At 35.2% G+C, this 15,641-nt stretch overlaps 1 protein-coding gene across 1 annotated transcript in view; it reads left to right on the forward strand.

Annotated features, from left to right (window-relative positions):
- itfg1 (integrin alpha FG-GAP repeat containing 1) overlaps positions 1-15,641 on the forward strand; it is a 435,759-nt gene that overhangs the window by 247,487 nt on the left and 172,631 nt on the right. Inside the window, exons 11-12 of the mRNA XM_039763123.1 lie at positions 11,458-11,614; positions 14,409-14,517. Of these exons, the coding sequence (XP_039619057.1) occupies positions 11,458-11,614; positions 14,409-14,517 (266 nt within the window). The remainder of the gene's footprint in view (positions 1-11,457; positions 11,615-14,408; positions 14,518-15,641) is intronic.

Below are 15,641 nucleotides of genomic sequence, written 5' to 3' on the forward strand. Positions count from 1 at the left end.
TGCGTGTGAGTGTGTGTGTGTGTGTGTCTGTGTGTGTGTGTCTGTGTGTTTGTGTGTGCCCTTCAGAGGATTGTGTACTGAGCTTTTGCCAGAATATTTGGTGACTCTTCATGATCCCAAAGACGATTAATTTTATTTTGTCGTGTTAGCTGGAAAATGGACATCTTACCATTAGTGCATTATAGAATTGTTTACACTGGATTCAGAAAGTATTCAGAGCCCTTTACCTTGTGTATGCTGTATTGTATTGTAGATTTAGTTTAAATGGATAAATTTGAGTTTTTTACCCATCAAGCTACACTCAATACCCCATTATAACAAACTGAAAACATGTTTTCAGAAAGGTTTGCAAGTTTAATAAAAATATCAAAAACTGTAATCTCTCATTCATATAAATATCCATGCCCTTAATTCAGCACATTGTAGAAGCCCCATTGGCAGCAATTATACATTTGATTCAGCTTGGGTAAGTCTGTCTCTACAAGCTTTGTGCACATGGATTTGAGCAATTGATCCCATTCTACCTGGCAGATCCTCTCAAGTTCTTGTTAAATTAGTTTGGAAGCATCTATAAACTGCCATCTTAAGGTCTCCACAGATGTTCTATGAAGTTTACTTCTGGGATTTGGCTGTGCCACTCAAGGACAGTCAGAGACTTGTCTTAAAGCCAATCCAGCATTGTCTTCTCTGCATGCCTCAGGTCATTTTTGTGCCCAAATGTAAACTGTCACCCCAGTCCAAGTTCATGTGCACTTCTGAAGCAGGATTTCATCAAGGACCTCTCTGTATCTATCTGCATTCATCCTTCCATCAGTACAGATCAGTTTCCCTGTCCCTGCCTCTGATGCTGTCACCAACATGCTTCATGGTATTATAAGGAGCAGCTGGTCTTTACCAGACATAGATCTTATAGCTGTTGCCAAAAAGTTCAATTTTTGTCTCATTGGACCACAGAGTATTTTTTCCTCATGCTCTCAGAGCCCAATAAATGTTGTTTGGCAAACTCTAAGCAGGAGTTAACTACTCTTCCATTCACACATTATTAATGGAACGATGTTGAAATGGCTTACAGGTTCTCTGATCTCAGCAGAAGGTGCTGTTAGAATGACCATCAGATTCTTCTTGACCAGTTACTCAGTTGACTAGGAAGAGTCATTGTAGTTCAAACTTCTTCCTTTTCACAATTTCTGAGGTCACTTTGCTCCTGGGAATTTGCAAAGCTTCATATCTTGGTTTCTGCACTGATATGCTGTATACATTGTGGGAAAATATATGCACAGGTGTGTGCTTTTCTAAAAAAAAATAGTCCAAGCAATACAAATTGCCACAGGTGAACGTCAGTCAGGGATAACCAAAGAAAAAACATTGCACCTGACCACAGTTTGGAGTGGCACAGCAAAGGGTTTAAGTGCTTATATAAATGAGAAATTTCAGTTTCTGATTTTTAGGAAATTTGCAAAACTTTCTGAAAGCATGTTTTCAGTTTATCAGTATGGGTGTAGATGAGAAAAAATGGAAAATGTATACATTTAAAATTAAATCGACCGCACAGTAAAGCGTGCACAAAGTGAAGGGGTCTGAGTTATTTTAGAATCCACTGAATTTGTTGTTTTTTTACTTTTACATAAAGCTTTTTACAAATCTATATATTAAGTATTTAAAAATAACTTAAAAATAAAACTTGCATTCTTTTTTTACCCAAAAAGATAGAAGTTGTGAAGGATATCTAGGTAGCTACATCTGTTGTAAGAAAGTGTTACTATTGAGGTGCAGGGTGTATTATTACATGGAATCAAGTAGAAATGTTTCCATTAATGGGTTTCAAGTTCCCCAAGCTGCTATAGAGCATAATGTTGTAACTTCACAAGATTACTGAGGAAATCAGCCATTCTGGTCCTCAGCAAGTTAAGCTTATGGTGGGAGAAAAGTACAGAAAAGTTGTGCATTTTTAGTGGGAGCTTTACAGATATGGTGGGATAATATAAGTGAGATAATCCAGGATCTTGGTTACTAAACTGAAAGTAATTCCAAAGTGGTCATGGTTTCCTAACTTAATAGGCCTTCTTTCACCTTAAAGCGGGAGCATGTAGTTACTGCATAGTAGTAGTTGACAAGGGCTCATTTGACCAGACAGAAGGAAGATCAATTTTATGGAAAATGCTGGTTTTTGGAAAGAGGAAGTATACTGGCTATGGTTTTGAAACTTGTTCTGGCCTATATTATTCCTCATTTTGTAATTTATCATCCCTTAGTGTTATTATCCTATATTGTGTTGTTAATCTGCCTTTTTATTTTGCTGTTACATCAGTGTCTCTGCGTTTGTGTCTGCTCTTGAGTGTTTCCTACAGTCCATTATGTATTAATTTAAATCCTGTTGTTTAAATCCTGGTGAAATAAAAGGGGATTAGGAGAAATTGTCAGCTTTACAGGTGTGCCAGCAGCACTTACCTTACATACTAATATCCCAAAATTCAGGAGAAGTGATATACAGTAGGAGCAAATAACATTGAATTTTTAAGAAAAGAGTTGATAACAACAAAAGCATGCAAGAAAAATGCACACAGGAAGAATGTGCGCAGTAATATATAGGACGACATGGGGCATGTTTTATTTACTTGAATATATTTTTTTCAGCATTACAAAAGTAATATAAAGTACCTGTAGCCTAACAAAACAAAATAACATGAAAAGAAACACAGTTCACATAACAGAAATGAAGTGGGACTACAAACTGTGCAAATAAATGGGTGTGTGTGCTGTGAGTCTTGCAACAAGACTAAAAGCGGCACCTGTCCATATTTCAATGTTGCAGGCAGAAGTTAAGCTGAACATGCCTTGATTTAGACATAGGAATGGTGGTATGGGCAAACACCCATTTCAGTTTATAATTAAAAGTTCAAATACTTTCAGTAGGTACAGGCATAATGTCTTTGTATATACTTTTCATACTGAAATATATTTTTTAACAAATAACACACTGGTGCATTGTTCTATTGAACAAAATGCTTTTTAACTCTCACCTACACAAATGCATTCAATAGCAGGTATTTTTTCCAGTCTCTGTTCCTCCTTCAAATCACACCAACACTCTGGGCAGTATTCTTAAAAGGTTACACTCAATTATTAGCTCACATTTCATATGCAAGTCTATGCACAAAGACTTTACCTTTAAGAGATTGATATACTAATTTTATTGATTCCCGTTTCATTTTGCATGTGTAATATTGTTAATGGGAAAATCTCACTTTTTCCACAAAGATCACAAAAAAGGAAATATGCAGATATATTGCCTTTCAGACATTAATACACCAACTTAAAATCAAATTTACATTTTCCATTTGTGATATAGCTAGCTTTATCAGAACGGCCACACTACATTATTCCCTCTCCCATCTGGAGAACAAAGACTCCTACATCAGGATGCTCTTTGTTGACTACAGTTCTGTCTTTAACATGGTCATCCCCCATAAACTCACCCATAAACTGTCTGCACTTGGCCTGCACCCCACCCTTTGTGACTGGCTCCTAGACTTTCTGAATGGTAGGCCCCAGTCTGTCAGGATTGGTAATAAGATTTCAGCCACCATTATCACAAACACAGGCACCCCACAGAGATGCGTCCTCAGACCCATACTCTACACCTTGTTCACCCAGGACTGTGTCTCCTCCCACAAAGATAATATCATCCTGAAGTTCGCAGAATTTAATCTGCATTTTACTTAGACTTTCACACATTCAGGTCTTTTTTTATTGTACATTTCATGGGGAGCATCATCACAGTTTAACTTGCAAAGCATTTTCCAAGTTTTATTAAAACAAGAAAATATGCATGAAATGTGTAAAACAATAGATATAGGCTATGCCAAAAGCAATCATGATTGCGTAAGGGGGTAACAGAAAAAAAGTGTTAGAAATTAAACCTTTTTGTGACAGTATTAAAAAATTCAGAACTGCAAATGGATGTGTTTTATAAGATTTGAAAGGTACGGGTTACACACTTCATCTTAATATTCAGCATTTCAGAATAACAATACATTATTTATGATTATAAAACTAATTTAATTTAGACTTTTTTCTGTTGTGTGGGCAGCAAATGTGTCTGAAAACCATTTCAGGAACACCTATTATATGAAAATGGCTTATAATGTAATATGAAAATGAGAAAAAATAAAACACAACCAACAATTGTTTTTGTACTTCAAATAAGTAAAATATACCTATATTCTTGCAAGCAGCGCTCTTGCTTATAGTAGGTGATAAGGAGCATGGAAATAAATGTATCATTTGGTTCATATTGGTTTACTCCAACTTGCCTACTTGTAGAGTGATGCAGATTTGGGCAATAACACTGCTAATGATGGGTGAGACCCACCTTGGTCTTCATCTTTTGCATTACTAGTGTTAGTACCTGGACTAATTCCAATGCTGAAATGATTTCCCTTCTCTAACTGTCACTCCTTTTTTAGCAGGTATTCCCATATAATTGAATACATTATAGTCATGGATATATTCCAATAAAATTAATAACATCCAGAATACAAATCATTAACTTGGGGCACCAGGATTGCCTTCTTCTATTGTCTTCATATCTCTGAGTACCACAGTATTTCATGTATTCCTATAAGACAGCAAGTGCAGGAGGGCAATAAGGCTATATAAAGAAATTCTTTTGCATAATGAATGTCATTTGGTTCTTTATTGCTTTGGCCACTTTGATTCCCATTTGTCTCATCTATACTGGCTTCTTGCCCAATCACTGCTGGTGACTTGCAAAACTGTTTGCTTCAACACTATTATTTTTGCTGCTTATAAACCAATTGCAGGACTTCTTTCTCTTCCAAACCACACTTTTGTATCTATTAATAAATGCTATTTCAGCTTTTTGGTTCCTCCTCTCTGCAACTATGTTCATGATGCTTAGTCTCTGTTAATATTCAAATACTGACACTAGTCTTTAATTACAAGGTACAATTGTGTTCAAGTTTCAACCTATTTATTATATATTATAATAAACAGACAACAACCCCCCCCAAACACACATAAGAACATCTGGCTTGGATGAAAAAGAGCTTCTGCTGTCAATATCAGGGTTATAGATGGCAGTAAGAAGACGGATCCTTTCCAGATGTACCACAGGTTTACCTTTAAAGGCACCAACAGTGAAGGCTAGTGGGCACCAGTGAGCCCCAAACATCAACACACAAGACAGTCCTGTGTTCAAATAAAGGGGGTGTTTATTGGAAATATCTTGTAAACATCAGCACAAATACAAGTTTCTTCGTTCTTTCTCCTCCTCTCCTCTCTCTACCACCACCACACTGTTATCCTGTAGTCCAGTGTTGCCTTCTCTCCTCCCTCCAAGCTCCGATTTACCTGGACAAGCCAGTGCGTTCCCTTTTATTGAAGACCATGGAGTACTTCCAGTGCCTGGGCTTCTCCCATTGGAAGTTCTTCTGGGTCATATTGAAGTCCAAAATAGTAGGGAGTGTATCTCCCTGCAGCACATTCTAGCGGCACCCCCGGACCCCAACAGGGCTGCGTTACCAAACCACAATTCCTGGCACTTCCTGCTGGTGTCTGAACAGGCACCACTATCCAGGGCTGCTGCCACCTACTGTTCTGGGGGATAAAATGGCCCCCAGAAACCATCCTTTCCTTCCCTTGCTTCTGTCCCAGCCAGGAAAGGTACCATAGGTATAACCAGTCAGGACGCCTGTCCATCCACCTGGGGCTTCCCATTCAGGCAAGGGAATTCCTAGTTCGGATGCCCGTTCTTCCTCATTGGGGCCTCCCGTTTGGGTAAGGAACCTTTTTCTGTCTTGGTCAGGACGCCTGATCATCCACTTAGGACTTCCCGTCTGGGTAAGGCTACTTCCCCTCTCTTAGCCAGCATGTCCATCTATCTCATATCGTAGTTACAAACCATTTGAAAACAGCAATATGGCAGACTGGCATTCTTTGAATCTTTCAAATAAGGGTATATCTCTACAGTATAAAACACTTTTCCATGTCATTTAGTTCTTACTGTAGTACTGCATCTCACTATTTTATTTATGTCCGCTGGAGAACACTGTAAATATTTTTTATTTTATATTTCATATGGGAGTATTGGGAATATAGTATAACTAAACACAACCACTCCAGGCAGTCTTTTTCCCTGTGGTAAAAGCTCCTCGCAGGCTTTAGAATGCTGGAGGGATTGGTTCTGTGTGCTGGCACTTGACTGTGCCAAATCAAGAATCTGCAGACACTTAGGGCAATCACTGCCATATGATTGCTGAGTGAATGTTGGTTGTTTCCCAGAGGCAGTTTTTCTCTCTCGACTTAAAGGGATTACACCATTTTATATCTATAAAAATCTTGAGCTGAAATAAAGAAAGGGAAAATAAACAGCTTTTGGTACCCTTTGAGAAGCAGCTATAGGCAGTGCTCTTTCATGAGATGTAGAAAAAAGAAGGAATGGTGTATCTGTGTTACACAATTCCAAAATAAATAACAAGTTAGCATTTATCCATAGTATCTGCAGCAATGCAGATTGCAGTAGTATTAGTGGGTAATGGTCTTATCTAGAATTTCTGGTTAATTTTGTGATGTACCAAACCAGCTTTTAATATGAGGATAATTTTCAATATTTGTATCCGTTGCTTGTTTTAAAATACCTAGTTGAGGTTCTATACTCTTTTGCTCATCTGAAAAACAAGCAATGCATCTATCCATTTTTTAACCCTCCCATTTTTCTACAGAGTCACACAGAGCCACAACCCAACTCATCATTCTCAGCAGCAAGGCAGCAACATGGACATATAGAGGAAATTCAGAACCAGTATGGACAGATGTTGTTTACATTGATCCATTTCACCTCCCATTCCTTCACTCAGTCTAAATGTTTAGCATCTGTCCCTCCCCTCCAATTCACCCTTTGCTCAGATTCACTGCCTAACTCAAATTGGCTTAAGCAGGAACAGTGATTTAAATTCCCTACTTGAAGATAACTATTAGGGTCAGTTATGCCTTACACAATAGCAGGTCTACCATGTCAGAGACTATTCTACCATCCATTTTTTCACTGAACCTATATTTTTATTTAAAATCAGCAGAAAATAAGAGAATGCTCATTCGCGTAGTTTTTAGTGCTGCTGCCTTACAAACTGCTAGAATTGAATCCCAGAGCAGTCACCATTAAAGCTTGTAAATTCATTTTCTATATGGGCTTTTCTCCCGCATCCCAAAAACAGCTTTCAATACTAGCAGTCCGAGATTGTATCAAGCCAGTCTGCAGCTGATCTGCTGTACATTTGACTTTGTGATACTGACTACAGATATTAGTCATCAACAAGTAAGTTAAACCTTTGAATGAATGCTGCTACTTGCACGACTGTCCTCCACAAAGCAAAGAATAATATTAGAAGATATAGCACTACGAAATACTGTACATTCTTTAAAAATTGTGATAGTAACTCTCCTGACTAAATTCCTGTATTACTATATTTGATATTGATTCAGAGAGTGCAGGGTAGTGGCTAATGGCTTTGGACTGTGAAGCCAAGGTGAAAGGTCCAGTTTCCACTAGTGATTCACAGGGTAGGCATGAGCAAATGTCTTATATAAAAAGTGTTCAATTAGCAGTGTTAAAGCAGTTATGCTACACCTTCAACATGCATTGGGAAAGAATTAACAGTCAACATATGCTATATAAAGTACTTCTTGCTTTTTTTTTTTTTTAAATATGAGTTTGGATAACAGATGATCTTAAACTTAGTCATTGACAGTGGCCCAAGATGTAAAGTGAGGCTATCAGCTGACTCAAGCCAGCCAGGCTGTCCAAATTTTATTTTAAGACTGTATTATTTTCTAATAGGACTTTGTTGCTTAGTACTTCATTCACTCATTTTCACAGAGAAAATATTTCAAGGAACTGCTCAAACTTTTATAGTGCAATAGTCAATTAAGAATTTACATCCTCCTAGACGGGGGTCCAATTAGGAATAAGCATTCCAGCAAAAATGTTTTCAAAACACTAAGATGTAATTTGTTATGGGCCACTCCTTTCAAATCTATATTGAGGCCGTTATTGAAGATTTTATTGAAGATTTCCCACACATAAATAGAGTTATTATCTTACTGGACTCTTTGGAGCTATCTGTTAAATACAGTGAGTATTATGTGAGTGAGAAATATTTATGCAACTCCGCAAATGGAATTTCTTAGTCCATTAAATTTTGTTAGTTTTGGGTTTATTTAATACTGTAACACTTAATTACTAAATAAGTATTTTTACACTATGGAAACTCTTTTTTTTGTGATAGCCTCTGTCAGTCCGTCCGCATGAAACAACCTGGCCCCCAGTGGACCAATTGTGTTGAAATGCTGGACACTCTTCCTCAAGGTTATTTATTGATTCAGTTACATTTTTTGAGATATCTCAATCAGATCTTTCTATTCAAAGGTTTGAAATTTCAAAATCACCCATTGAAAAGCATTGGTGAATTTGCAAACTTGTCTATTTTAAAGGAAAGAAACATTTTGTATGACCTAAACTACAAATGAGTTTACTGTTTCAATTTTACCACAACAGCAGTTACACTAAGTTGTACATTAGGAATATTTCCTCATTTTTACCTTTGATAGCCACTACTGACAGCAAACAGATCCCCAGTACAACTTAATGAAACTCCAGCAGACTGCATGCACTGGGAGAAAGTTACTCTCTGTCACTGGTTTTTTGACGTTATTCATTACTACCAGTCCACAAAAAGCTGGCTATGTATTGTCACTGGTCCCTTAAGCTCCATCGCTAGTAAACCCGGAAGCAACCCACTCCTTTAACTATTACAGATTAATCGAGTTGCTCAAAATCCCACAGGGAGCCTTGCTCTTTGATTGAACGTTAATCAATTAAGCCACTTGAAACTCTATGTGGAACCATCCACCTCCCACCGGGTCCACAAAGATATATTCTAACTAAAATAGTTCATTTGTCAGAAAGATTGAAAACCACTGTAACTTAAACAATCTTCCTTACTGTAAAATTATAAAATACAAGCAAGTAAAACAAAACTTTAACTAGACTTGAATGAAGTACCCTGTGGTGTGGCTATTTCACCGATACTTTAATATATGAGGATGTCCTCATGTCTTGGTGACAGGAACAGTCTTGGTATACTGTATGACTGAAGAATATCAAACAGTCCCATCTAATAAAGTTGTTCAGTGGGATAAACATTGCCTCACTGAAACAAACATTGTCACAATACGTTTACAACATTGTACACAAAATATGATAGAATCCTGCTTGGTTAACAACTTGTCTTATAATTAAACAGTATCACAACGAGGAACAAAAAGCAGAAAAAAAACAGAGCGCCAACATTTATTTCTTCACACTTTAAGAACTGTTTTTTCTACGTGCCCTGACCCCATTCTGATGATCATGAGGTAAAGCGTGCATTATGAGGGTAGGCTTTATGCATGGGCATACATGGTACACAAGTGTCCCAGTTTGGGTCTTTGAAAATCTGCTCACCCTATAATTTGCCATCAGAGTTCCACATTGACCTGATATTCATAATGGTCACTCACTGTAATAAAGCTTGCCTTTCACTTCTGTTATTCCCTAACATTTGTCTTAATGGAGTAGTCCCATTTCATGAGAATTACTATAGCCAGAAATGGCAAAGCATTGAAGGAGTTAATTACAAAGAAGTTTTTTTTTTCTTATTTAATCGGGTTATGTTAATTGGCTTTTGCAAGTTGCCACTATATGTGACTGTGGGGGGTGTGTGTTTATGTGTTTGAGAGAGTCACAGTGATCCCTGCTCAGGCCTATTTTCAGCCTTTTTCCCATTCCCAGTGGGAAAGCCTCAGGATCCACAATCCTATAATAGATTGAGGAGGTTTTAGAACATACCTACTGAGCTCAGTCCATTGAGGTCTTTAGTGTCTGCAGAGCCCTCAGTCGCATTTTCTAACTTGTTTTGTTATTGTGGTTCAAGAGCTGCGTCTTTCCTAGTTTTTGCAATCCTAATTTCCTTTTTAATTGCACAGCTCACATGACAACCTAATAAAACTAATTCTGTAATAAAGATTATCTAAATTTCACAACATTCAAAATTTCTAGCTTCCACAGACGTCTGCTTTTGCCAGAATTGTATAATTCCTATTAAATGCATTCATATAACATCTGTTAATTTCTGTGATGTTTAAATTCCCAGCTGGTTTCTAATGAGAAAAGCAGTTGAGCAGTAAAACTGACAGCAGAGATACGTAATGTGACTATCACTGTTAACAATTCTGTATTTAACAAGGTTTTTTAATACAGTCTGTTATTGCCTTGGAATGACACTCATTTTTCAGTTCACCCTTCTGTGTATGCACCAAAAGATTCTGAAAATCTTTGAGAAATGTATTCATTTTTCAAAACCCACTCATTCCTATTCAGGGTCGTGTGGGACCAGTGTGTATGCAAGGAGGATAAGGTACAAGGCAAGAAGCAACGTTAAATTGAACAACAGTTCCTCACAACCAACACAAAATATCAATTTAAGTTGCCAATCAACCTACAAAGATTCTAACCAAAAGGAGAAATGCTCCCACATCACCCAGGAATCATTTGTAACTGTTATGAGTTAAAATTGCTCTCACTTATGAGGAGTAAGGTCAAGTATCTTCATGAAATATAACTTTACACTATTTTAAACTTGTCTATATGACTTTGTAAACGGCTACATTTATGTTTTCAATTCATTTAACATTTTACTACCCCTTTCCCTTGTGTTGTATGAGACAAAGCCAAATTTTCTCCATCTCAAACTCTAAACATGAGATTTAAAGTTTACTTGTTATTTCAATGCAATACAATCTTAACATTGCTCTATAGTCCCTTCGTTCTCACAATCTAGGGTGGTGTTTCAAAATATTAAAAAGAATTTTAAAATTCTCCATGCAAGGATTGTTGTACTATGCATGTCACCCTAAAGCTGTCATAAATATACATTGGTAAATATGCTTAAAATGCTAGTCTCATAGCCACTCCTTGTTTCGTGAAAATAATAAAAATTAATGAATCCACTGCATTCATATTGAATCTAATTATAATATTTTTAATAGTTATTGTTGCAAAAGTGGTATTACAATGTAATTGTAATTATATGACTTTATGTAGTGTTGTTTTTGAAAAATCTGCAAGTTTGATGTAAACAGTAAAGATATGGGAGTCATACTTAAGCTTTCCAGTGTCAAAGCCAAGCAAAATGACACCTTTTATTGGCTAACTAAAAAGATTACAATATGCAAGCTTTCAAGGCAACTCAGGCCTTTATGAATGCAGTGTTTATTTTAGTTTTCTGAAAACAGTAACTTACAAATGCTTGACAATACAGTGTTTTGTATTTGCAGAGATTGCCTTTTGAAGGTAAATTAATTTTGTTGTTGTTGTTTTTTTTTCCTTCTCTTAATTAGCAATCACCAGCAGCAAGCTTTTCTTCTGGAGAACGTGCCATGCAACAATGCCAGCTGCATGTCCATAGGTCGCATGTTCCGAGTCTTCTGGGAGCTGTCTGACCTGAGTCAAATCAAAGATGCTGTGGTTGCCACCTTCTTTGACATTTATGAAGATGTGAGTAGTACTGTTTCTGTCCTTCCTTGTTTTTAATTATTTCCTGTCTGCTTTAATTTGACACCTGACAGAGAAGTCTTACTGCTTACTTCGACATGTACAAAAATATTGAAAGGATCGAGCTAATTAGTGGAAGTGATTTATGACTGTGGGCTGCAGTATATAGATTAAAGTATGTTAATTGTTGTAAGAACGTACAATAATTGTATCAAAGCAACTTGTGATAAAAGTGACTAAACTTGCAGTTCTTTTTACTGGTTCATAAACAGTACAAGCAATAACACTTTACTATTAATAATATGTAATAAGAAAATGTAAAATAGATGTGAAAATTAAGTGATAGAGATTGTTGTGTATCTTTGTTTTAATTTGATTTAAATTGTCGTATTACTGGGATGTGGCTCATCCTTGTGAGAATTGCCAGTTTCATTATCACACTAATTTTAATATGAAAATGTGGAACTGTGTTTTAAGCACAAAGAAAAAAGTGCTAGTCAGAGGCTTAAATCTCCTGTTTATCAGAAAGAAAATTAAATGATTCAACCTCCAATTTTCATTAACATTGAAATATTACTTGTACAATTTTTACATGAGCAGTCTGTATAATCCTACATGACATTTTGTGAAAGGTGGTTATTACTACAGAGAAGCAGAATTAATTAGATCCATCTAAATAATCTTAGAATCAACTAAATAATAGATACTTATAATCCTTTTATTATTCCAAAAAAGGAGGCTTTATGTGCAGTAAAAAAAAAACATGCTGTCGGTTGAGAAAGCTTGTGCTTTTTAAACATTGTGGATTAAATTGCTTTCAGATATCTTTCTGAGGCATTGATTATGCACCTAATTAAAAAATGTTGGTTTTTATTTATGCTTACATTCATCCACCATCTTTAGTTATCTATTCACCGCCTCAGCTTATTTTGACGTTTGTTTGCATAATGAAAAGAATACATCTGTGTCAGTTCTATTAAAATGGGTGTTTGAATTTAAGATGGACAACAGGTGATGATAGTTTGGACACAGACTGACTTAACTCCATCACATGAAATAATTCACTAAATAATTTAAATGGACTGATGTGTTTTTTAACTATTAAAATATTTAAAAGTGTTGTTAATAGTAAGCAGTAAAACATATTTTCAGGACATATTAGAATGTCATTATAGTATTTTTACCAAATCATTACGATGAAATGACAATTTGTTTTTATAGTGCTTTTTTAAAGGGAACACAATAAATGTTAGCAATCAAAAGTCTGGACGAACCCAGAAATGTTCAAGTTTTTGATAGAAATGGATACATTTTCTACCAAGATACCGTTAAATTGTTTTAAAAAATATAGCCAAGACTTTGGCCTATTAATTCTCAAGACAGTAACAGGCACATTTGTATGAAATGTTCAGTTTCTTGGAAATCTGTTACATGAAATAACCGTCATTCTTCAAAAAGAGCATGGAACAATGTTCATTCAACAAAAGAACAATAGGCTGAGATGTTTCTTGTGTAAATTGTTTCAATTTGGCCATTTTTGAACCCAGAACTCAACTTTATGAATGCCAGTACCTTGCAATGCAAGTAAACAGAATAACAGGTTTCAGTGGTGCTAATGCAATTGCAAACATTTTTTTAATGACCAATTAGCATTTATACATGACTGATTACGGATAAACTGAGGGAGTTGACTGTTAGGAGAGTGAAGGAATTGCTGCTGAAAATAGGACTTTGCAACCATATGTGAATAACAAATAAAAATCCATTCTGGCAACAGCAGCCATTATAAACACTAGTAATGACTTGGCTATATTTTTAGATAAAATTAATAGAACCTTGGTTAAAAAAAAAAAAAAGGTATCAATTTCTATAATAAAATATAAAAATTTCTGGGTGTGTTCAAATACTTTTCACTGGTAGTTTATAAGAATTTTGTACTTATTTATCGACTCTGATTTTTATTTTACACTCACAGTAAAATTATATTGTTAATTATTAGATATAATGTTTCAGTAAAGCAGGCAGCAAGCCCATGAAGCCTGTAGTTTCCACGTTCCATTTGTAATGATCTATGTTCCCTGTAAAGCAGAAAATTGTAAATATTGTGAATTATTACATTATAAGACTCTTGTCTTCATATTAGTTAAAATATGTAGAAGTGTATGTACAGTATACATTTTTAGCATTTTTTGTATTAATAAATTATTACATTAATCCTATAAAAGCTGTTTTGGAGCAAGCTTAAACTGTTTTTTATCAAGCGATATTATTAGTACATCATGCAACAACAGAAACTATAAGCACATCATTCGAACACAATCGCAAAGATCATAAAAGCGGAATTAAAAATGATATTGTCATTCAGCATAAAGAATATATATAGTAAGAGCCTGTGTGGGTTACTGTATATAAAATTTTCAGAATTCTTGTTTTTGTTTGTTTTATGAGCAGCTAATGCTTAAATATTTATATACATTAAATGAGTATCGAAATAAAAAATCAAGCACAATGGAAAAATTGAACTGGCAAAATATGTAAAAAAAATCTATGTTCTTACAAGTGAAGCTCATGCAGCAATGAAATATACAGTTTGTGAAAATGCAAGTGAATGGATGAATAATTTTGAGCTTTATTCATCTTTGCACAGAAACAAAGCTATGCAGACTTTAAGGTAATGTGACTATCATGAGAGGATGGTCAATACCTTCCTAAACTACTGGAATATACTGTATATTCATGCTGAAGAATGACTTGTAACCCGTGTTTGTGACATAAAATTGCACATTTCTGTTTGCAGGGAATATTGGATCTGCTGATTCTCAGCAATGGAGGAGCAAAGAATGAGCTTGCAATCCATGCCGTAAAAAACAATTTTGAGGCAGATGCTTACTTTGTAAAAGTAATTGGTAAGCACTTTTCTGTTTTGTGACATTTTTTGCAGTTTTTGCAAAACTGAAAGGATTGAACTACTTTTCTTGAGTGCTATTTATATAATTTCAAAGTGTTCTTAAATAATTCTTATGAACACAATAACCTTTTCCATTCTATTTTCTTCTTGGTTGATTTATATATGGTCTTTTTTCTTGTTTTCATGAAAAAAAATAAGATTTGTGTGTATCTATAGCAAAACTTTTTTGGACACTTTAAATCAAGACTAAATGGGTGAATTGATATATGATTTTGTGAACCACTTATACTTTCTAAAGAATTTCAAAAAATCAGCTTCAGGCTTTTAAAGTTCACAGTTCTTACCAATAACAACCAAATCACTGCTTATAAGCTGACAAAGTTTGACATGTGCAATGAGAACTTTGAAGGAAAGTCTTTTGTGAATACTGAGTTCAATCCAAAGCTCAGGTTTTGAGCTTTTAACATTCAGAGTATCAAACATAGTAGTCACCGCAGCTAAACTGTAATGAAGCATTGTACTGCTTTATTGAATTAATAACATGTCAATTTTATTTCTAGCAGATACTTTTTTGTTAAAAAAGTTTTTCTTGAGTTTTGAAACTGGCACTTTTAATTTATGAGTTAGGAGATGCTAGCCTAACACCATCCAAGTTGTGAGATTCTACTCCTTCTCTTCCAATTTTTTTTAGCTTTTACATGAGCCAAGTGTAAAGCAGTTTACACACAATTCATGTTGTTACCAGTAAATTAATTCATGTAAATAAAAAAAATACCAAATATTCCATATTTTATTTTTAGTTACATAAAATAATGAACAGATTTGCATTTATAGCAGAATAAAAGGTGAAATATGAACTTTAGTGGAATTGTATTGTGTGTATATTTTGGTAAATACACATATACTGTACTAATGTTGTGAATATGGAGAAAGTCGTATGTTGGCCATAACATTTTTTTTTTCTTTGCCATAACTCGGAGGCAACTTAGGCAGAACATAACACACACCACAGTCAAAAATCATTTTGCTTACCAGTAAAGCAAATAAAATACATAATATATCATATCTGCTTCATGATGTCTGCTTTTTTAGATCTCTCTTCTTTAATTATAAAGTGATCTT

The sequence above is a fragment of the Polypterus senegalus genome, chromosome 9 (assembly GCF_016835505.1).
Source record: "Polypterus senegalus isolate Bchr_013 chromosome 9, ASM1683550v1, whole genome shotgun sequence".
Taxonomy (NCBI): Eukaryota; Metazoa; Chordata; class Cladistia; order Polypteriformes; family Polypteridae; genus Polypterus; species Polypterus senegalus.